The 23,774-nt window shown below is 44.4% G+C and overlaps 1 protein-coding gene across 2 annotated transcripts; it reads left to right on the forward strand.

Moving 5' to 3' along the window:
* Positions 1–116: 116 nt before the first annotated feature.
* Positions 117–22,840, forward strand: GOSR1 (golgi SNAP receptor complex member 1). 2 transcript variants are annotated; one of them, XM_015295771.4, is made up of 9 exons: positions 117–171; positions 483–588; positions 2,048–2,135; positions 2,367–2,474; positions 2,866–2,957; positions 3,341–3,415; positions 14,691–14,720; positions 19,658–19,740; positions 20,704–22,840. In XM_015295771.4, the coding sequence occupies exons 1-9, from the start codon at positions 141–143 to the stop codon at positions 20,826–20,828; spliced, it is 738 nt and encodes a 245-aa protein (XP_015151257.1). In that variant the 5' UTR covers positions 117–140; the 3' UTR covers positions 20,829–22,840. The 2 variants fall into 2 exon arrangements, with proteins under 2 accessions (XP_015151257.1, NP_001006222.2); NM_001006222.2 differs by having other exon boundaries at positions 483–582.
* The last annotated feature ends 934 nt before the right edge of the window (positions 22,841–23,774 follow it).

The raw sequence follows: 23,774 nt of genomic DNA on the forward strand, positions 1-23,774 counted from the left end.
AGCATGCGGTGCTCTGCGCCTCCCGGCCGCGGGGGGGCGCTGCGTTGGGAGGTCCGCCCGTCCCATCAGGCACCGCGCCCGCAGGGAGCCGCTCTAGGCAGGAGTTCTCGGCAGGCGGCGGCTGACGTTGGACAACAAAGATGGCGGCGGGGAGCAGCAACTACTGGGAAGGCGAGTGGGGCCGGGGCGGCGCGGGGCGCTCCCGGGGCACGAGACGGGCAGGGCGAGGCCACCGCCGGGTTCCTTCTGCCCGCTCGCGGCCGGAGGGCGCGGTGTTCTCGTCGGTCGCTCAGCCGTGGGGCGCCGGTGCCCGGCTGAGCCCCGCGGCGGGGAGGCCCCGGGCCGTGTGGGGCGCGGCCTGTGGGCCCTCAGCCCCCGTCCTCCTCACCCGCCGCGGGGGGCCGCCTCTCTGTGAGGGTCCCGCGGGGCTCCCCGGGCGGCCTGGGGCTGTGTGTGACTCCCCCCTCCCCGCTTCCGTGCAGATCTCAGGAAGCAGGCGAGGCAGCTGGAGAACGAGCTGGACCTGAAGCTGGTCTCCTTCAGCAAGCTCTGCACCAGCAGCCGGGACGGGCGGCGCGACAGGTATAGGTACTAACCCGTTTCTTTACGTTTTACTTGCTCTCTGCAGCATTTGCTTCATTTCTGTGGTTTGCTTAATGCTGGCCCCCACTACCACCTGTGGCGTTGATGCACAGTTGCTTAAGAAGCTTACTTTGTGGTGCTGGTGTTGGGCTTGGGAAACATTTCTCAGGTGCCAGCATAGATGGACAGGTGTGTGTTCCACCTATGGGAGCACAGAGCAGTGGGAGGAGCTGTGTTGAAACTTCAGATTGTAATTCACGGGATCGGCACAGCTTGGTTCAGAAGGGTCCTTAAAGATTGAGTTCCAGCCCTCCTGCTGTGAATGAGGTTGCCACTCAATTGTGGGGAAGGTGTGAGGGAAGGGTGTGTGCACAGTACAGCTGCCGGTGTCGTTCCCCAGTTCTCCCTGCATTACAGTTCTCAGGGACTTCAGTAAATGCTTCGTACTCTGACAACTCAGCCTCACACCTCCCCGGTGGGTGGCTGTGGTGCTGGTGGTCCTGTGCAGGGATGAAGGAACTGTGGCATGGGGCTGCAGTGACCGGCCCAAGGAGGACGCCAACAGACTGGGGAAGTGAAGCAGTCAGTCTGTGGCAGTCTCTTTGCAGGGGGTGGCTGTTATTTCTGGTTTCATTTAAGGTAAGTCGTAATAGGGAGAGCTATATATATATATGTTTGTACATATACATAATAGAATTTGTTTGAAGAAATTGTTTATTTAGGCACATTTGTATTTGACTGAAGGATTAATACGATAAAACTTACCAACTCTTTCTAGCTTAAGAGCTGGAGCTCTGGCCTTTCTGCAGTTCCACAGCACCTGGCTATCAGCTTCTTTGTCCCTGTGTGCAGTCTTTAAAAAATACCATTCTTTGCATATTAATCCTGGATCTCTCCATTACATATCAGTTATGAGAGTGATTACTGCTTGTATGTCTGTTGATTTCAATTATTTTTCAAATCAGTGTTTACTTTGTATCCTTCTCAGTACCGCAGGTTATGTGTTGATATGTACAAACCTGTGTGTCATACAGCCTTGTGTGCTTTTTGTCTTTTTGACTAAAAGTTGCTTTCATTACCAATTTCATTGCCCATTCCTTTGAAGTTTACGAGTGTTTCTTGTTTTTCTACCATGGTGGGTTGGGTATAAAGTTTCTGGAGGGTGAAATGATTTTTTGAATCTTTCACTGAATTTCTGTTCTGGAAGCCTGAGAGCAGCTCAGGAATAATCATGTTACTCTCGAGTCGGATTCTCTCTCTTAGCTCTGGGATATACAACTTGCTGTTTGTTCTAATTGTCTTACTTAGTTTTGCCATCCTGCACAAAATGTTCTGATGTTGCTCTGGTTGTGGAGATAATCATTTGTTTGGTGTCATTTCTCTGGTGTATCTTCCAAGGGGAGGTGCCTTTCTCCCCAAGTGACGCAAGTTGTTGTATGTTTTAGTAACTCTCCTTTTTCCTTAGCTCTGACACCACTCCTCTCTTAAATGGGTCAAGCCAGGACAGAATGTTTGAGACCATGGCTGTGGAGATTGAACAGCTTCTGGGAAAGGTAATACACAAATTACTGTGTTTTTACATCAACGTTTTGAAGTATTACAGTACAGGTTTCTGTGAGGAGTGTTTAGAAAGTAACACTATGGGTGATAGAGAAGCATTTCTGAAGGTGTGCATCTGATATAAGGGAAAGCTCCTTCACCTTATACATTTGTACATTTCCAACAAGAATAAACCATTTCAGGTTGGTTTTGTTTCTGTGTTGGTTTTTTTTCTCCCCCTACAGCTTACTGGAATAAATGACAAAATGGCAGAATATACAAATAGTGCAGGAGTGCCATCCCTGAACGCTGCACTGATGCACACATTACAGCGACACAGAGACATCTTGCAGGTAACAAGCACTTGCTCCTCTTGCTGTGTTTTATTTCTTTGGGGTAGTTATTAGTATTATTAGCAGTGTGCTCAGACACACTCCAGGTGCCTATTGGCTGGGAGGAGGCTCCGTGAGTGCCCGATATGAAAGAAGCAATAAATCTGACTTATAGAAAAAAATCTTTCCTCACGTGTGCTGCAAGCACAGGATCTGAAAACATTCTTGCAAACAAACTTCTCCAAACGAGGTCAGGGTTTCAACGACTTCACGTGCACTTTGAATGTGACATTAATGTAATGAGTTGGTCTTTTTGCTGCAGAACTGCAAGCATACAGGAGTGGCAAGATTTGAATGTCTTGCTTTGGTAACTTGATCTCAGGACTCTGAGATTGTGATTGTTTTCTTACAGGATTATACCCACGAATTCCACAAAACCAAAGCGAACTTCTTGGCAATAAGAGAAAGGGAGAATCTGTTGGGATCAGTACGAAAAGATATTGAGTAAGTTGTGTAATGCAGCAGTGGTGTGGGAGTGAATGTGCCAGGAGGGAGAAGGCAGCACCACCTGTAGGAGTGTGCTTGGCTCGGGTTAATCCTCTGCGCTCTGAGCAAAATGAGAGTAGTTGCTTGAGTTCCCAACTCTTACTGAGCTTCTGATAGAAGTATTTGGTGGTTTTGTTTGGTAATTTTAACTGTGAAAATGAAATAATGTTTGTAAAAGTAAAATTGTTAAGCACAGATCGCTTAAAAAACATTGGGACGTGACCAAAGCTTTTCTGGTTGGCCATTTCAGAGCAACACAGCACGATGTGTACACGAATCAGTAATGTCTACTGAAAAGCCTCTGGAGAAAATGGTTTTCAATGTTTATTTTTTGCATTTAGATCATATAAAAGTGGGTCTGGTGTGAATAACAGAAGAACAGAACTCTTCCTGAAGGAACACGAGCACCTTCGGAAGTAGGTGTTACTTGTTATTCCTGGGTAACTTGCACATTTCCTTCTGGGGGAGGTTGCGAATTTTTCTGGGGGGGTAAAATATTCCTAATTCCAAGCGTGATGAGAACTTTGTCTGTGATTTTTCCTTATCTCTAACAAATGGGTACAGAATGCAATGGAAGAGACTAATTCCACAATATTTGTGTATTGTCTCTATTGGACAAGGAAAACAGAAAGTGCTGCCTTTTTATTCTTGCTGCAGAGAACATGAGCTTAGGAGAGGTTTTATTTGTGCACTCCCCACACAGCAGGAGCAGAGCACTGGCAGAAGAGCACTGTTGGTGTCTTGTAGAGCACTGGGATGCATAGTCAAGAAGTAGCACCGACCTTCATGTCTGTTCCTGGCTGTAGCCATGCTAGGCTGCAGGCTCACACCAGAGGGCAGGCTTTCATTTAGAAGAAGGAACAACCTCAGTCTTTCTTCAGGTTGAATTTGTTGCTAGGCACGAATTATCAGGGAATGTAAAGTTTCCACAAAAAAAAGGAGACTTAATATTTTGGATGTGAACATGACCTGAAACGTTGTGCTTAAATTAAGTGGCATTGATTCCTCAAACTAAACTGGGTTCCTTTCAGATGTTGGGATTTCTATTTTGAATTATTTTTTGGAGGGGTTGTGAATACTTTATTAAGTATTTTAGGTAAAGCTACAAATGAAATACTTCTGGAGTGAGTCATAAAATACACTTCTGAAAAGCTGAGGATCCTCTGAGTGCTCTGTTTTGAGAAGAGGGAAGCTTGAAGTTCTGCAAACATTACCTGAGAGATGTTCTCAAACACTGAAACCAGAGCTCTGTGAGGCATCCATTGCTTTGATCTCTTCAAACATACCGAGCTCTCTCTGTGTGCTTCAAGGACAGAAAATAGGTGAAAAATAAGCAATTTCAGTAAGAGTTAAACCATCTTCTAGGTGATAATTTGAAGATAGCAGTCAAGACTAAAATAAAAACAAGCAGAAAGAAAACAAGAATTTAATATGAGTTGGGGATGTTTAGGAAACACAGCTGAAACTAATCATGGAGCAGTGCTGCACAGCAGAGATAACTTGAAGGTGTGTGAAGAAGTCTGGAGTAGAAGGAGAAGGCAGCTTTGGCAGGAAATCAAAGCCTGCAGGACGCACAGAACTCCTGAATTGAGACTCTGTAAGCTTAGATATACGTGCTGGCAGAGGAAATGACTGACGGCTGTGTGTGTTTCGAGGTGTTTGCAGTGCAGTGAATGATATGCTTGGCTAATTGATAGAAATAGGCACTGTATGTAGATTGTCATGAAGGGGCAACAGGCAGAGTTCAGGTGTCTTTTTAGTGAAGTTGTGAAACTTGTGGGAAGAGCTTGAAAATGGAGACGGGAACGCACACCGTGCGAGGTATTACTGTGAGCTGCGGGGTGGTGACAGTGCCACAGGAGTGATGTATTCCTATTGAGTAGTGCAGTACACTCTTGGTCGTGACCCTGCTTAATACATGATCTCAAGTACTATGGGGGTAAGGAGAAGTGCCACCCTTTGGGTGGGCCTTAGCACAGATGTTGAATCTCTGCTTTGTGCCTATATCTGCCTTCTGACTTTTTCACTCTATATCAACCATCGTCCTGTCTGAAAAGACTGAGAGCGAAAGTGAAGTCTGCCTTCTCCATAGGTAGATAATAAGAAGGGGAAGTTAAAAAAAAAAATAACATAATAATCTGTGAGTACAAAAGTTTGATGAGTAAAAGGATCCAGTGTACATTAAGCAGCAAGGGAATGAGAGCAGCAGAAGTGCTCTGTGAGCCCTCAGTGTAGTGCACACACACCGCTCTCCATTAAGCCATGGGCACTGAGCATCCATTTGGATTCCCCTCCCTGGGCTGGTGCTGCTGCTGTGTCAGTGCTGCTGGCACAGGCACTGTGCTGCTGGTTCCTCCCATAGCTCTGGGTTTAGCAGGGAGGGGGGTTTGTCTCAGTGTTACTTCCTGGGGGTGAGAGGCACAAAGAGTGTTTCACTTTGCAGTTTTATTTCTGTACCAATGGTTTGTGGGTTGGTTCTCCTATCGCTGGAGAGAGAACCAACAGTGCTGAGAACTTCACTAAAAATTGTAATAAAGATTTTAACACCTGTTAATTACAAAGGGGCAGGAAGGCAGTTCTTCTTGTGTACTGATGTCCTGCTAGTGTGTTCACTTAATACCTCAGGTCTTTTGGCAAGGCAGCTGCTTAAAGAAACCTCAGATCTCACATAGCAGTAAAGTTGATTTTCCAATATCTGTTTCCTTGGGACTGTGCATTGCAGTAAATGTGTCTGTGTGCTTTTGGCAAGGAAGTTAACAAGTCATTCTTTTTCTTGTAATGTTTTCCATCTAAAGGAAACAAGAATTTTGATGAATAGATCTAGCTGAGCAGTTTATACACTGCTCTGAAAAGTGCTGCCTCAGTGGAAGGAGTCGTGTGGGCTTGATGTGTGCCCTGAGAAGTTCTGCAGTTATTGATGAGCCGTGCCCAAAGTCAGCAAAGAAGGGAGTAATGCGTTTGATTAAATTTGCAGTGCTGTGTGTGTATGCAAGTGAGAAGGTTTGCCCGTGTTAGAGCTGAGTTGCTGGGGAACAGGGAGTGAAACTGCACTCCTCAGCTCTTGCTGCAGCTTCGTCCTGCTGTTGTTGGATTGCTGTGTGATTACTGCCTTGCTGCTCAGCTCAAAAATCAGCCGTTTGCCCATTTCCAAGAGGAGCTCTGCTGGTGGCTGTGCTGGTGCAGATGGCACGGGCTGATTTAATCACCAGCTGGCTCTGTTTGTGGTCAGTGCTGCCCTGCAGGCCCTCAGCCCAGCCAGGAAGGAGGTGTGCAGCTTCCTGGGGTAGGGGGTGAGGTGAGGGGCTGTGCCACGGGCACAGAGCAGTGCTGTGTGAGCACAGCGGGTGGGGGAGCCCAGGTGGGCGGGTGGCACAGTGGGAGGAGAGTGAGCAAATCACAGAAGGGTGTTTGCATTCTGCATGCAAAAGAGGAACGGGAGAAGCGAGCAGTAGGAATACGGGAATGTGCAGCAGTTGCGTAATTGTGCTATAAATAATACATACCTGGCTCATGGAGATGTTTGGGATAAATCAGTGCTCGTGTGGGACTCCATCCATGCGAAGCACTCTCAGGTATGAAACGTCTCTATTGTGTTTCATTTTTCTACAGAACTATATCAAATTTCCTATGTTTTTGGGGGCAGAAATGGCCGCATTCTGTAGGGAATAATCACCGGGAAACCGCCCTCAAACTTTGTTGGTAACACAGTTGAGCTCTTAAAAGAGGGGGTGACTTCTTCACCATTTTTCTCTCTTCCTACTGACGTTGCTCACAAGTGCTCAGCACTGCTGTGCACAGAGAAGTCAGCTTAATGAGATGCTGAGGCACATTACAGGGTTCTTCCTTAAAGTGCATTGTGGGAGAAGCTCCCAACATTCTACCTGGCTGGAATTTCCTTTCTCTGTTACTCCCTGCTCTGCCCCGTGGGTCATCTCCACTCTCTGTATTGTGCTGCTCATGTCAAGGAGGGGGGCGTTTCAGAACACCCCCAGTGTTGGCTCAGACCCAGAGCACTGCCATGGCCATCCCTTCCACCCCCCCCTCACCTCCCATTGCAGGGGATGCAGGGATGCCTGGGAGCAGCTGCTCCAGCTGTTCTCTGCATCTCCATCACACAGTGCAAAGAGAGAAAACGGTAAGAGAAACAGCTAATTCACCAATTCCTTCCTCCTTCCCAGAGTGGCTGGACACAGCAGGAGGGAGCCGTGCTCAGCCTCCGTGCCTGGTGCCTCAGAACTGCTGAGCTCTGCTGTAGTTGGGCCCAGTAAGGGCTTTCTTAATTGCTCCACTCGCCTCTAAATTGAATTTATTTTGTCTTCATGTCAAAGCAGAATGCGCTGTTCTTGTTTTGTTTTCTTAACTTTAATACAGATTTTAGCTGAAGCAGAGCTTGGTAATGAATAACTTTCTTTGCTTTGTAGCAGTTCTGGAAAAAGCCAAATAGATCTGCTATGAAAGGCAAATCCACGCTAACCATCAGCTTGGTTTGGACCATTTGACAAGAAGCACTGAAAAAGGTGCAGTTTGGCTGCATACTTGCTGTGCAATAGTAATAGAAGGCTGCAGTGCTTTGTCTATTGAACTGGAAGATATAATGCAAGGCAGGAGCGAGGAATCTAGGTTAAAATGTTTCCACACTGTGATTAACTGAAAGAGCTCGAGCAGCATTGTGTCACCAGTTTCCCAAATGCAGTTAAATATCATTGGCTTCTTTGTTTCTGGAACAGGGAAAGTTGGGCAGTGGTTGCATTAGAAGCGCTAGTGCAAGCCGATTGGGATGCTCACTGTAATTACCCTGCAGGCTGACTTGTCTGGTGCAGCTTTGAACCTCCCTAACGCTGAGTTTTTGGGTAGGGCTGGACGTGCCATCCTCGAGTCAGCACAATTAAAATGATTTTTAAGGAAGAGATCTGAACAAAGGAGCTTTTTGCTATCCCAGAGTAGCACGACAGCTTCTACTCCTGTTTCCAAACCCAACTCTGTGTTCTCGTTCTGTTCTGTCTCCTGTTGCAGCTGTTTTCTCAATGGCAGTTGCACATCAGTGACTGTCCCTTCAGCCTGGTCCCTGCATGGGGCTGAGTGGGCTTTATTTGTGAGCCTGCTGGCAGAACCTCATGGCAGAATGACACAAGGCTGTGTGACAGCAGCTGCATCACCTTCCTCTGTAGCACTGCCAGCCTGAATGCAGGATTCATGCATCTATCACCATGCTTATCCACAGAGCTGGACTGAGCACAGCGCATCTGTTTTCATATCTGAATGGTAAACGTTTCTCAACAAGGGGATGCAGTCCTGGAAAAAAACCTGGGGAAAAAAAGACTGGAAAAAAGGCATTTCACTGCTTATTAGGAGTGTAATGTGACTGCATGAGCGAGTTATTGAAGTAGTTTAATGAGAATTTGGGGAGGTTCAAAGGCTGCAGGCAGTGAAGGAAGATGCTCTCCTGGGTGCTGTTACTATTTATAAATACTTTTCTAAAAGAATGTGAAAATCAGCCTTTAGCATTTCAGGGTTTGAAAGAGGTTTTCCCTTTAAAAATAGTTTGAGCTTCGTTAGAGTGAAATCAAGTGGTGCTTTTCATCTTCCTGTGCTATATTTAAGGCTTAAAACACTGAACAACCACTAAACTGAAGATTCTGTTAGCCTCACAAGGTTTATTTGCAAGCTTTCCTTACAGTTAGATTTCATTTAAAAGGCAGTGAGGATGAATTCCCTGATGTCTGTGGCTGTGGTGAGATCATTAGACCTCAGTGTGTCTGTTCCAGCAAGGAGGGGAGGTTCCTGCACACTCTGGGGGCTTCCTTTGGAGATTCCAGCACAGAGCTACACCAAGCTGTGCAGGGAACAAAGGACACAACCAGGCAGCAGCATTGAGAACCTCAGAACTCATGGTTAGTACAAAGTGTGGAAGCTCACGTGTTCATTTCCATGTGCCCCCTAGGAAAAGCCCATGCAATCCATCCCAGGTCTTCATAGACATCTGCAGAAACTCTTGGGCAAACCCTCACAGCGCAGCTGGGAAAGATTACCTGAGAACATCCTGAACAAGGAAACTAAAGATTGAAGCTCTGCTCTGCTTTGTGGTTCCGGGCTTTACCTTAACGGCAGCAGCTGCCCTTGATGTGGGGAGGCAGGGCCATAAAGCCCCCCTTCAGACTTCACAGCTCTGCGTGCACTTCTGAAGCGAGTTGCTCGTTTCAGACATAAACAAGTCAGCCACGTGTGCTGATTTGCTTTTCGTTTTCCTTCAAACACCTTTTCTTAACTAGGACAGCTTTCCTTCCACAAGGGCTGTATTGAAGTTGGGACTTTGACAGGTACCGAAACGTGTCTACCATGGGTAGGTTCTGAAAAGTAGGTGTGTTGTTCAAACAGATCCGACAGTTGTGGGGTTGATATTATAGAGTTTATAGCTTATTTAACATGAGCAAATTAGCCCTTATTTCAGGGGAGCTGCCACCGGTGATTGCAGAGCTCTATTTATCCTCAGTGAGCGCTCTGTTTGTTCACATATAATCACAGCAGTGATGCATATAGTATAATTTTCCAGCCACGGAACATGTTAATATCCCCATTTATGAGAAGGAAACAGTTTTAAAATTAAGACAAGTTTACTCCTGGTGCTTACAGCATGACAGAAAGCATCCTAATGCAAATATTCCCTATAGAAATGTTTTATGAAGCAGACATCTTCAGGAGAAACGGACCCCTCCTGCTGTCTGATTACCAGAAGTTGTGTTGGTTTGGATATATGTGGGTGTATGGATACATTAAGCAGTGATTATTTCTGTTTTTCAGGAATATACGTTATATCTCTTGAAAAATTGTATTACTGTGTAAGTGTCATTGTTGAGTGTATTATTTGAACCTCTGTAGCACTGCCTCAGAATGAGGTGCTCATCATCTTCACTGCTGCATGGAAGGCACTGCAGATGTCCCAGCACCCTGGGTTACTCATGGTCTGACATAAAGCATTGCCTCCCACCTTCTGAGGTTTAAAATGCATTATTTAGTGCATCACTGAACCATTGCAAGAATCATTTCCTGAAGCATAAGAAGAAGGTAAGTAGTTCTAACTTCAGGTGCTCTGGTCAGGTCCCAGATGGAGGCTGTGAGCTTCCTACACCTACCAAAAAAACCTCAAAACCACAGCAGAGTTAGGAGGCAGGAACCCAATGTGTATTTTAGGCTTTGTACTAAAATAAAACTGGGTTGTCATCTCAGGGGTAACTCTCACTTTGTTTCTGTGCTAGCTTTGGTGGAAATTAAGAAGACACTTGAGGTATTAAATACTAAGTTTGTGTGACCGGGCTCTTCTGGAAGGCGTTCTCCTTGGCATCCCCTTTTTGCCATTATTTATGGGTGCGTGAGTAGTAGGACAATTTTTCCAGCCATAGGATAAAAAGGTTGAGGTAGAGAAGTGTCACAGTCTTTTTTGTTACAGTGCTGGTTGTAAGCAGCTCGTGTTTCATGGAACTGGTGCATCAATCTCATCGTTGTGCACAACACACCACTGCTCACAGGCTATCTTGGGGCGCTCTCTTCTGTCACATCGGTGTTGGACGCTGAAGGCTGTGTGTCCTTAAAGGCATTGCTTGGTTTTGAGGGTTTTTCTTTCCCCTTTGGTTAAAGGTAAAATTTAAATTACATCTTTTAAACCAGAGGAAATAGTGAAAACAGCGCTGAATGCTGGTTCTGTGTACAGTACATAAAATCCAAGGAGATGCCGATAGAGCCCATTAGTAAGTTACTGGAATTGTTCTGACAGCTGTGGTTACTGATAATGACTTACAGTAAGGCCTGCCCTCTCCCTTCATTTAACTTTGTTCCTATGGGTAATAGGGAGCAATTACACGGGAGGGTCAATCTATCCAGGAACTTTCCCAACCATGGACGGAGAGCCTCCAGAAACTTCGTTACGTGGCTCTTGGTGCCATCCTGGCTTGGGTTTTCCGCTTACTAATAGGCAACCAGCTGCTGCACTTCATTTAGATGATAGGAGCTGTTTTCATTTTAAGTTTTTAACTGCGTTCTTTGGGTAAACTGGATAGTGCAGATTATTGAGAAGCCTCTTATTTCCTTATAGATCTGCTTTAAAGGAAGAAGTATTGCTGTTACTCACCCTCCTGGGACTCTCAGACGTCAGGCACTCACAGTAGTCTTTCTGTGTGCCAAAGAGCTTTCTTGGCTAACTCCTCTTTTTGCAGAAACATTTATTTTACTCTGCTGCTAGTTCCCAGACAAATACATGGAGCACAGTGGAGGTGTGGGCTGTGCCCTTTGGAGATCCCAGAGAAACAACGTGCTGGTGTCCTCCAGCTTCTGAATGGAGCTCCACCCCAAAGCAGTGCCATCCTTGCATCATTCTCTAAACAGCCTTAGAGAAAGTCCTTTTATTATTTGCAGTCCTTATGTAGGCAGAATTACTGGTGTTAGATGGCTGCAGAGCTATGTTAGCTTACCTTTAGTTCAGATCCATAAGGCTCTTCTCGCTGTAACCAACACGCTGTTGAGATATTTACTTAATGATGTTGTTAGGAGTCTGATTTTAAGGAGTTCTTTATCACAGGACTGCAGATTGGTCATTGTCTTCTTGTCTCTTACCTCTTACATGCTGTTTGCATGTGTACAAGGTAGATGTGAAGCATCTGGAAGGAAGTCCAACACCATTATGTTGGTACCTCCTGCCTACAGCAATGGTTTCTGTTCATTGTAGACTAACAGATTGCTTGCACTGACCTAACAGCAACATGATGATGTGCTATCACGATTTTTCTTCTCTTTTCCAATGTTACAGCTCTTCCTTCTTCTTCTTGAACACAATTGCTGAGTGTCACACCCCCCAGCACAGCGATCCACAGAAATGAGATTGCTTATATGCTTAGAGTTTGAAAGCATGGTGACATTTACACTGCTAACAGTTTGTTCCATTGGGGCAAATCTACACATGAACATAATGCTCGTACTTGTGCTGATTTTTGTTGTGCTGTTGTAGGCTGTTAATTCATTTTGGCTACTGCAACTGAAAGTGTGAAAGCCTTGCGTGTCCTTAGCGCCTGGCTTGGTGCTGCTAACGAACCAAGGGAACCCACTGGCTGTGTGGGTGTTGGAACCTTTCTGCTTTCTGAACATTCATCCCTAGCGATGCCCATCCACCCCAAGTTCTTGTTTTTGGCCAACCTGCTCTTCTCACACTGGAAATTTAAGATGCGCATCAGTAGGCAAATGGCCTCTTTTTCCTCTCTGCTGTGTATTCATAGCAGGTGCTACTTCTGCTCTTCACTAACAACACAGGAGTCAGTTTTCTGTTGTTTGCACAGTCCTCTGCTGTACACTTTCATAGAATCATAGAATGGTTTGGGTTGGAAGGGACCTTTAAACCATCTAGTTCCAACCTCAGTGCTACAGGCAGGGATACCTCCCCAGCCTGTGAGCCCAGGTTGCTCACAGCCCCATCCAGCCTGGCCTTAAATGCTTCTCTTTTTCTCTCTTTGGGTCTCATATCCCCTCGGTGTATTTGACTCCATGCTCTTGTGTTGGCCCCAGTCAGTGAGGCTTCTGCAGCAGTTTTTGTCTTCCTTAGCAGCTGTATCTGTACTAACTATGCACCTCCACCAGAATTCCTTCTTTCTTTGATGTTGAAGTGAATCAAGCTCGATAGAAGTCTGATAAAATCTGGAATATCTGATTTATTATCACAGGGAAGACTAAATTCCACTTCAGGTTTTTCTAGTTAAGTTCTTACAGAGCTTAATGACATTTAGAAGTTCTTCCATGCTTTGGAATCGATGGCACTGAAGCATTGCTGGGTTATTTGGGTGCTCGCGTTGTTTCACTTGTGAGATAGGAATGGCTGTGATGGGAAAATGTGTAAGTATGATTAACTTCATCATCGTCTGCATAGTTGTATTAGAGTATCAAGTATGCTCTGCAACATTTGCATTCCTTTAAGCTCCACGTTGCCTGGTGATTCAGGACTGTGAAAATAGAAAAGATTTGGTGCAAGCAGCTTAGGGGAGCGAAGGCTATCGATGCATCTTGCAGTCAGAGCAAAGTGAAATGAGTGCTTCTGTGAAGAAAGAAAAAAAAGAGAAGACAAATAAATGTTAAAAGCTAGATGTAATGGGCACACAGCTTTTCTCTCCTAGAAGCCTATTTCTCTTAAGTTAACCCAGAGGAAAAATTACCTGTCCATGAACTGCGTGCCCAATCTTTTCTGAAGATAACAGTTGCACACAGGTCTGATTATTTCGTGTGCATGACTGCTGCTGCTGGATCTGTGCCACTTATTGCTGCAGGTGATGACCTCAGCATCTTTTAGCATTCCTTTCGCATAGTATTTTTAAAGACTTGGTCAAAGTGCCATCTGTCTCGACAGGTGAAAGTGCCCAGCTTACTGAAACATATGGCAAGGCAGATTAATATTGCCCAGAGTGATCTCTTGCTTGCTTGGATGCTCATAAGGCAATGTCTACTGGAATTGTTGTCTTTGCTTGGAAAGCAGAAGAATACAATGGAGATTTTTTGAGGAACTCCATAGTGTTTTGGATGTGTAACATACATAGCATTACCTTTTTCAGTGTTTTGCCTTTTGATTCTGTCAAATAGTTAAAATTTGACCTTATAATTGTGAGATCGGTGTGAAACAGAATATTAACAGTCAGACATCTGCAAACATCCCCTCCGCTCACCCTCCCTCGGTCAAGCTTTGGTTCTCTGCTCCCCACCATGCTTTTGGTCTTCCTTAAACCTGGGTGTTATGTTCTGTAACTGTGAGCTGTGAAATGGTGCTTTGCTGGAGGTTGTACACCTGCTGGAGGTGCTCTCAGAGCCTTCAGAAGAGGAAATAGGAGGAATGTACTGGAAGATGTGCTCAGCAAATGTCTGTGTTTTGCAGCTATTTATTTAATGGGAACATAGGAGTTAGATCAGCCTGCCCTTCCTGCACATCAGTCATTCTGAACACAATTCATATGCAGCTCATCCTTTTCAGTAGTCAGGGTGACTGCCTTGTAAGTTCAGAACCATTAATCTTGTGACTTCCAGTCCCAGTTAAACGCTTTGGGTTGTCATTTGAGTTCTCTGTGCCCATGGTAATAAATACCCTACAGTGGGTGAAAACAGCTTTACTTCATTAAACCAATCAACTCACAGCTGATCTGGGTCCTTGGAGCATGGCTTTGTTTTAGGAGCAGAATGAAGTGCTCCAGTTCCAGTGTTCTCAATGTTTGACCCCAGTTGGGTCCCTCTCCACTCCAAGTTGGACAAAATGCCTGTAGTGCTCTGTGTGCTGTCTCCATGTTTCAAGCTATGGACTTGTCAGAAATAGCATCTCTGGTGGAGTCCCCATTCCTGAAGGTGCTTAGGAGCCATGGAGATGTGGTGCTGGGATCATGGCAGTGGGCAAGGTGGGGTGGGTTTGGGTTGGACCTGGGGGGTCTGAGAGATCTTGCCTTGCTTACAGTTGGGAGGTGCTGCTTTAGGGGATGCTACGTGTCTCTTCTTCTCCATAACTCTCATTATATGCGTGCCAGATCTGTGTTGTAGTGAACAGCAACTGTGTCCTGAAACAAGACTTACCAAGGGTGAATTTGTGAAGGATTATGTCATGGAAATCACTGATGTAATGATCAAAAGTACTGAGTGCTTGTTCCTTTTTTTAACTTCATTTATTTTCTTCTTGGCTTTCAGCTCAGATCGACTGATAGAAGAAACAATAAGGTAGGAATGAATTTACTAATTTTCATTATTTTCTGTACAATCAGTATTTGCACTGAACTGTGTCCAAAAGTCTCAGTCACTTTCTTTATACAATAACTGTATTGTTCACAACTGGTACACAGTATTACAGTGAAGCGGGGTTTTATTTTTACTATTCAACATTGACATAATGGTGTTACTGAAATATTCTATTCAGCCTAATTTGGAAATTTTGGGTTTCTGTTTAAAGATGAATACCCTCTGTGACATCAATGAGGATGGCTGAGCAAAGGGAATCTCAGGTTGAGCTGTTGAGGGCCATTCCAACAGTGGGGCTGTTTTTTCTCAGGGTTGCTCTCCTGCAGCATGATTTTCTGTAGTCCTTTGTTGTGTTCAGCATCCCAGTATGCAGCTGATATTGGTAGGGATTTGGACTTTATGGGCTTGAGTGACTGTTGCTGCTGCATGGTTACTTATCCCTTGGTTTTCGTGTCGTTTGAATATCTAAGTGCTGCCTTCTCTAACTGATCTAGAAATTTTCGAATCGTAGCATTAGAAATTACTTTTATCATCTGTGCCCTTCCCAATCTTTCATTGAACTCTGAGATTTTGAAAACCAATAATTCAGAGTGCCTGACTTAATGGTTTGAAGTCTTAGATTATTGCTTTAAAAAAAAAAAGAAAGGAAGAAAGCAAGCAAGATATGGTTTCAGATAATGCATGTACTGGCATAAGTGATGAAGAGGAGTAATTAGAGGCTCTGTGTCCATTAAGGGCTGGCTAGCTTAAGTACATTCAGTGGGCTCAGTATAATTAACATGGTGGAAGAATGTGTTAAACCACCACGTTAATGTGCTGTGACAAACCAGAAGTGGTCACTGCCATAATGTCTGAAAACGTGGATGCAGTCTCTCCTCAGGCTCATAAAGATATTTGCCAATCTTAGCACGGATATTGGGAGTCTTCACTTTACTTTGGTTCTCATCTCCTGATTAAACATCCTCTCCTTTATTGCCATGTCTGTAGCCCTACTTTTCCACCTCATAAAAACACTCAGTGTTTGTCGAACCTCCTCCTTGCTCTCCTTGCTCAAACACTCTCATAACTAAAGCATTATAAAGCCTGTGATGACTTATCAAGCTTAATATCCTGCAAAATGACTTATATTATCTGAGCTCTTTGCCTGGCCTCCTGAGTATGTGTCACTGAGGAGCATGAGAGTATGAGATAAGTCCTGAGTGGTTTGGCTTGCAAGCTGGGGCTCAAACTGGGCACCTACCTGTGTGTTGCCTGGGTTTTTTTGATGAGCTGTGAGCCAACCCTGTGGTGTCCCAGCCACAGTATCATCAGGAGGTGACCTGCCTGCTGTAAAACGGCTTTGAGTTCCATTTGGGTGAGCTGCAGACCTGTGGTTGACTATGGATCAACCAGGGATGGCTTCTCGTGTGATAGAGCCGACCGCCTGGCTCAGCTCAGAGCTCCTTGCTGCTGGGTGCAGAAAGCTTCCCTCCCGTCAGCGGGTGAGCTGTGATTTTAGGAGGCTGGATCTCAGCGCTCCTTGTTGCACCGTTTATTACCTATAGTAAACCAACTTCTTGTAGCCATTGCTGAAAATGTTGTACGTTTCTTTTTGTAGAAAAAGAGTTGGGTAACTACACACATCGCACGGGACATGATATTCAATTTAGATCCTCTTAGTTCAGTTCTGTCTCTGGTGAAGCCAGGGTGATTTTTGTCCCCCCCAGGAGCTGGAGGTGTCCAGGTGTGGTAGTCCTGCTCTGACTTTCAGTGCACTGAAGAAATGCAAGGCCTGGTTTGTCCTGTGTGTGGTTCTCCCATGGAGCGAGCAGACTTGCAAGAGGATGCATAGGTGCTGAAGCTGTCATTCCAGATGTTGTGTTAGCATGAACCTTATAATGAGGTTTTTAAATGAATTATGTGACATGGCTGCTAACTGCAGCATATTTCTTTCCAGAAAGGAGTGGGAAGTGATAGTTTGTACTGCAGTTCTTTTGGAACTGTGTTCACTCGTCTTGGATATATTTAAATAGCAGCATAGATTCTGCTTAATACGTTTGGTGTTCTCAGGTTTTCATTTTCAAACATTATCACTTTCTCAGAATAGCAAATGATTTATTTCTTGTTTTCCAACAGCTTATATTTTTAGGTTGGTTCACTTTGACAATTTGCTACAGTTTGGCATGCACGGTGTGACCAGCTCCCAGGAATCCATCGTAATATTCCTCCTGATGTCTGATTCAGGCTCACTTGTCAGCCTTTGTCTATTAGCAGGGTGGACTCAGAGCATTTTTGCTTTGACCGAACCCATAGATTAAATAAATAAATAAGATCAGTGTACATACAGGGGGTATTCCTCTGGGTAATGATTAGGATTTAATAAAAGGGACAAACTCACTAGTGTTACATCCTGACTTCAGAATGGGGAGGTATGAGTTGGATTTTGAGTCCTGGCTCTGCTCAGGAGAGCCTGCAGAATCACACTCATTTCTGGGGAACGTTTCTTTGGTTCTCATCTGAGCCTTCATCAGGAGACACGATAATCTGTAATGAAATTGGAAGGGTTACATGTGTGTGTCTGGATGTGCCTATATATGTGTGTGTGTATACACATATGCACAAAGAGCAGGCAGTGTAGCCATAATTGTTATCAATTTAGAAGCAGAGCTTGCATTTCTATGCATAGTCACTGAGTCCACTCCCTCAGTCACAGATGTTGTCATGCATTTAAATAAGCAAGTATGATTCATGAAGCTCAAAGTGAAGCAGAACTTCCCGTAACACATGAGTTATTTTATTTTTAAAAGCGTCTCTTGTTCCTGTAGAGCTTTGTTTTAGTTCTGCACTGATACAGATGGGACTGAGCTGTCTGAATAAGTGAAGCAAGGAGCTGACTTTGTGGTGGTGTTGGTTGGCTGATGTACTGCATCTGAAAGGCTGCTACGTGGGGTAAAGGTACCCAACCCATCTCTGCTGCTTCAGTCCAGCACAGCACTGAGAGATAGTGAGCACGGTGGCATGGGGGTATGTTTGAAGTAGTTCAGTCCTGATAAGAGTTATCAGTTTTCATTAATGCTGCCAGTCTTGTGACGTGGACCTAGCAGAGATGTCTTACCATTGGTAATCATCAGTCAGGACCAAATGAGGAACCAAACCATTCCTGTGCACTGGGGAGCCTGGGAAAAGCTGGAGGATCAACGTTCATCATCTCCAAGAACGCCTTGACAAATGCTCATCGTTTTGTTGGGAAGAAAAATGCACTTTTAAGCCTTAATTCTTCGTGTCGTTCTGCTGAGTGAGTTAGAGAATTGGATCTGCCACAGGGAGCAGGTAGATTCCTGAAGGAAGGGTTTAATCTGATGTCATAAACGTCGAGTAGAAGTTTCAAAGTGTAAGAAAAAGTAATTCTTCATCTGGAGAGATTGCTGTGTCGAGTGACTAAATGGGACCAGTGATGTGAACACAAAGAAGATTAATTTTTTTTAATTAAAAAAAAAGACATTTGTCAGTAAACAAATGGTAACAGTGAGTTAACGAGCATACACTGGGGGTGGGAATGGAAGCAGAGCTGTTTAATGAAGAATATGAGGAAGCCTCAATGCTTGAGACTGCAGAAGCAGTCAGGGTCTAGTTCCCAGGGGCTGTGCACTGCCATTGTAGTGGAGCTTAAATGCAGCTGTCTTAGGTTCACAAGTACAGAGGCTCAGGTAAACCAGCCAAGGAGAGCAGCATTCCTCAAACTCTTCCTTCTTAAGCACTGCAGGTCCTGAGTCTGAACTTTTATATATTGTTTCTCTACATGTAAATAAGTGTGCTTGTCAAGACAGAGCTCTTGCATTCAGCATAGCTACATGGAATGTCACCTGGGGCTACAAGTAGTAGCCTGCCCTTTCATTTTCCATGGTAGAACTCTTGGTTTTATGGGCTTTAGGTTCAAAAAAAAAAGTTGTCAGCTGATTATTTCTCTAAAATCTTCTTTTACATGTTTCATTATTTAAAGAGAACAGCTGCTTTTCTCCAACTTCCAGGTTGTTTTACACTTGAAATGGGAAATTTGATTTTATATTCGCTTGTATTGTGTTCTAATATTTGAACCGAGTTCATATGGGTTGACCAAATCTTACCGAAGAAGCAGAAGAACTGTGTTTCCTTGCATGATATTCTTAATTAGGACTGAGGGTCAAAAATGTGTTGTTTTTAATGCTATGATGGAAGTATCATTTGGTACAACTTCGTGATACACCAGCTTCTAGAAAACAGCAAAGTTGGACTCTGTGGGACACGAATCAGAAGAACCCAAGCTTCGTGTGCTCATCTGCAGTTGGGATCTGCTTTGTTTGACTGGGGGTCACTGCTGGCTTCCAGCACTTCATTGTGTGTGAAGGCCTTCAGAGACCTGGTGACCATGTTAGAAACCTTTGGTGTAATGCTCCATGATGTGCTGTGTTCTCAGCCTGCACTTCCATCTCCTTTGACCGGTTGTTCACTTTACAAATTGATTTTTAATTGTGGAGCAGCTCTAACTTGCTTAATACTTCTATGGTAATTATACCTTCGTGGCAGACAAGAATTTTTGTGTGCTGATAGAGTGAAAATAGGTAGGGACCTTCTCTGAGTCAACAAACTTCCCAGTTGGCAACGTAGACTGGCAGGGCACCTTTAGGCCTGCTGGTAATGGAACACCCATTTCTTACTGGGGGTGGAGGTGCACCAAAGCCTTGTTCAAAGAGTTGTTGTCTTCAGTTGTCAGTGGCTTCTACAAAAAGAGAAATCATGTAAGGGTAAAAGAGAGAGATTCATGGAAACAAATGTTGTTTCATTCATATTGCTTCGCCTCATTCATTGTTCTGCAGAGAGGTGTTGCCTGCTCGCTTTCCTGTTGTTTAAGCTGTAGATTATTCTTAGCACCAGCAACTTGATCCACTCTTTTCTTTTTCCAGCATTGCCATGGCAACGAAAGAAAATATGACTTCGCAGAGAGGGATGTTGAAGTCAATACAGAGCAAGATGAATACCTTGGCCAGTATCCTTCCTTTAAAAAAACTGTGCTGCCAGTGCTTAAGAAAGAGGTACAGTAACATTTTTTCAGCATGTCACTGATTCAGGGATCCAAATGCTTTGGGATGCCAACAGCTGTTTAACCTACGGTGGTCTTGTTGGGTTGTGGTTGCTTTTTTTTAATCTAACTGAAGTATCTTAATGACAAATGTGATGAACAGATTGGTTTTACTCGACTTGAATCCTGCATATAGACCCATGTCCATATTTTTCATGTAGGATTCTATAAACAGCATTTAATGCCTTTCCAACTCTGCATGTTGGTTTTGGCTTTCAAGGCCAGAGTGATTGCTGCTGTTTGGTATTATTTATAGCTCAGTATTCATCACCTGAGGATTCTTCTGTCTGTCACAGCCTTGCAGATGTTAAGATTTTGGTTTCTTAGTTTAGGATAGAGTTACATCAGTATGATTTGATGGTAGGAGGAGTTCTTCATATGCTGTGCAGGGAATAGTGCATATTCATGCAACATGCATGCTTCTCTCAGTCAAATGCCTTTGCTTGTTCCCTTAACAGATAGCTACTCCATTAAATAAATATCACCAAAATTCTATATAGTTGCACCCCCCCCTTTTTTTTTTTTTTCAATTTAAACATACTTATTAAAAGTAGTAACAAAGTCTTATATTGGAGATGACACCAAGCACTGGTAATTTAGGTGATCAAATACTGAGTTCATTGTAAATGTGGACTCTAAGCTGTTCCATTATCTTTTTCCTCTGATTATTAGATTATAATTTCTCTGCCTCGTTAGCGAAGTACAGTTGTAATCCTGCTTACCTTGTTAGTTTTCTGACTGCATCCTCTTTCTCCAACATGGGAGTCGTTCTGTACTTCGTGGCATTGCTGACTTGCACATACAGAATTTGGGACTGGTTAAATAAGACACTGGTTTTTTTGGTATGACCTTAACTCACCCTGCTTAAAGATCGGTTCCCAGCAGTGAACAGCCTGATTCAGAGGATCAACCTTCGGAAACGACGGGATTCATTCATCTTGGGCAGCATCATTGGCATCTGTACCATCCTACTGCTGCTCTTCGCCTTCCATTGATGGATGTTCCCCCATGGACTCTGCTAAACTCATCACCACCATCCCTCCCCCCAGCCAAGGAAAAGTGAGTGGGGGAAGAGATGGACTTCCAACAGCCCGCTCCCCCTGGCTGGGACTGTCAGCATGATGTCTAGAGCTGAAGATGATAGACTGCAACACTGGTTTGGGGTTGAAGCTGCAGTGTTTCTCTTTCCCTGCCATACATCCTCCTTTGGTTAAATTTGATGATTTTTTAAAATTTTTTTCCTCCTTTAGTCCCTTTCTCACTGCAAGGTAAGTAAATACGGCCACTTAACAGCACCAGTAGAACAGCTCCTGTGCTCAGTGGTGCTGGGGAGGTGCATTGCTGGCCAGCAGGTGGGAACTGCAGGAACCCTGCTTTGCCTGCAGGCACTTCTGGGCACTGTTGTCCTACGAGAAGAATATTGCAGCTTTACACCATCAGGTTTCTTTACTACTAGATACATGTTCTGTAATTCTTTTTAACTCATGGTTGAGGTAATAGTTATTTCTACATCGTTTGTGCTGTGAAAACTGTGCTTCACACAAATTCCTCAAAGGAGAAGAAGATTGCCCCGTTCACTTTTTACACAGAATATGAATAAACCGCCCTCTGAGGAACAGTGATGAGGTTTCTTATGGCTTTAAAGGGACTGACAGGTCCCCTTCTGTAAAAAAGGGAGCACAGTGCCCCAGCAGCTGCTTACCATAGTGTTCAGTCATCTGAAAAGTGACCAAACGTGAGTTCACCTAAGAGCAGTCTTTGGGTGTCAGTACTTGGATTTTGGCTGACATCGTAGAGGTCTTTGTAAAGACGACGACTGAAAAGTCTATATTGTAATTTACGTAAAGTTATTCTAATAGCATTAATATTTTTACACTGTAAGTAAGATATAATCTACACTGTCAATTGGAAGTGAAAATTATGATGGTTCTACCTGAAACAAATGCATCTGAGTGCAAAGGTTTTGGACACACCTCTTCGTAGTGAGGAGTTGAATGTAAAATAGCAAACCAAGTTTTATTTACTGTTACCTGGGGAAGTTCTTCTTGTCCAGGCACACAAACCCTGGTGTGTTTGCATTGATGGCAGGAAGGGCTTTGATATTGCAGAACTACAAACGATGGATTTTTTTTTCTGCTCTTTCAACTGCTTTTTCTCCATCTGTCATATGATAACCCAGTGAATCCCAGCTGAAGCACTGGAATGTCTTAAGAGCTTAATCAGCTCTTTTACAGTGCTCCTAGGAGATTCCATGTATGCCATTGCCACGGATTTCAGGTAGCCTCCAGGTTATCTTCTGGAACAGAGCCCAGTGGGACGGTCGCAGTGTTGTACTGCTTTTCTTGTGTCTGGGGGCAGTTGGGGTTTGTGCCTGCCTGGTGTGCAGCTCACACTGCTGACCCTGAAACGTTTGTATGGGTTGGAAGGCTTATTTGCAGAATAATGACTTTGTGCTAAAAGGTCTGCAAAGGCTTCTAATCGGTCGTCATCAGGATTAGAAAGCATTTGGAATTAATACATGTAAATAAAGGGTGATTATTTGGTTGATCTGGGAATATTCCTGGTTTGATATAAAGCGTTTATTAAAGGGGTTTATGAAAAACCTTGATGGATAAAGGGAGTTTATTAATGAAGCTGTGTGTTGGGAGATCAGCCCTTATCTCCTCTATCCCATCCCATGCAGGACCCAGGCTGGCAGTCGTGCATCTGCTTAGGATCTGTAGGATTTGGCTGCTCTATAGAGGGCACTCTGAGATCTGCAGTATCATAAATAAACTCATTTCCTTAATCTGGTAACCCGTCTTTTTACTGGACTTAATTGATGATTTGGTGCATATATTTAATCTTATTGTGTGAAAAAGCTGCTATGGAGAGTATGTAATTATAATAAATATGTAAACAGGATTGATTTTTTTCATGTTATGAAGATGTTTCAGAGGAACTGGTTTATTTTAGTACAAGATGAATATGCTGAATTATCTCTGATAAAGCTTGACTGGAAATGCTAGCTATGGTCTTTCCATGCAGTTCTTCTTAATCTTTAGGAAAATGTGGTGTTCAACAGTTTTCATTCATGGAATTGGAATTGGAGCAGAGTGGCAGTGTGGTGACCCAGCCAGGTCCTGCTGGTAACTTCTGATCCCTCAGGCAGACCCCAGTGCTTGTGGCTGTGCTATTTCTGCCTGGCTGATGCTGGAGCCGACAGGCAGCACTGGGTGTGTGTTTGGTCAGCACTGAGCATTGCTGTGGCAGAACTAAGAAAGTGGGGGTTTCTGCTGCCGTGGGAAGGCTCAGTGGGTGTTTGTGGTCAATTCTGACCTCATGAGCTTTGGGTATCAGCGTGCTGTAAGCTCCTGCTGGGTTCGTTCCACTAATCAAGCAGAACTTTATGAGTCCTCTCTTCTGAAGGTGTTAAGGTTGCTGTGAGAAGAACCAGTTCTGCACTGGGTGCTGAAAACGCAAGAGCAGAAGTACGTGTTTGTAGGTGATGTAACAGTTCCAGGTCTGTGCCGACCCCTCGTCCTCCAGGAGCCACGTTCCCAAAACTGCTCCACCATTCCCAGCTGGGGGACTCCCATTTGGTTGGGTTCATTGGGCCTCCCCAAACCCAACAGCTTCTTTACCAAGATCACTCCATGCAAAACCTTTTCTTACATTTTTTTTTTCCCCAAACCTTCCATATGAAGCAGACAGGAGGGCTGACAGGAAGAGACAATTCTGAAGCTCCTTTAACAGTGCTGGATTACGGCAGCCCTCAGAACGGCGGTCCTATTTGGCAGTGCACAGCCAAGGAGAGCGCAATGGGACGGAACTGAGCCCTTCTATGGGTGACATCAGAAATCCTGCTGGGATCTGTGAGTTGGATGCACGAACGCAGCACTGTGCTCTCAGCTCTGAACGCAGCAGTGGTTGTCCTCTGTGTGCTGCAGAGTGAGGAATGT

The sequence above is a fragment of the Gallus gallus genome, chromosome 19 (genome assembly GCF_016699485.2).
Source record: "Gallus gallus isolate bGalGal1 chromosome 19, bGalGal1.mat.broiler.GRCg7b, whole genome shotgun sequence".
Classification (NCBI taxonomy): Eukaryota; Metazoa; Chordata; class Aves; order Galliformes; family Phasianidae; genus Gallus; species Gallus gallus.

Bases quoted from the DNA above. Each gene is read 5' to 3' on its own strand.
- GOSR1 (XM_015295771.4), top strand. From the start codon at position 141: ATGGCGGCGGGGAGCAGCAACTACTGGGAAG. The intron at 172-482 runs GCGAGTGGGGCC...GCTTCCGTGCAG, and splicing joins GAGCAGCAACTACTGGGAAG to ATCTCAGGAAGCAGGCGAGG. The intron at 2,136-2,366 runs GTAATACACAAA...CTCCCCCTACAG, and splicing joins TTGAACAGCTTCTGGGAAAG to CTTACTGGAATAAATGACAA.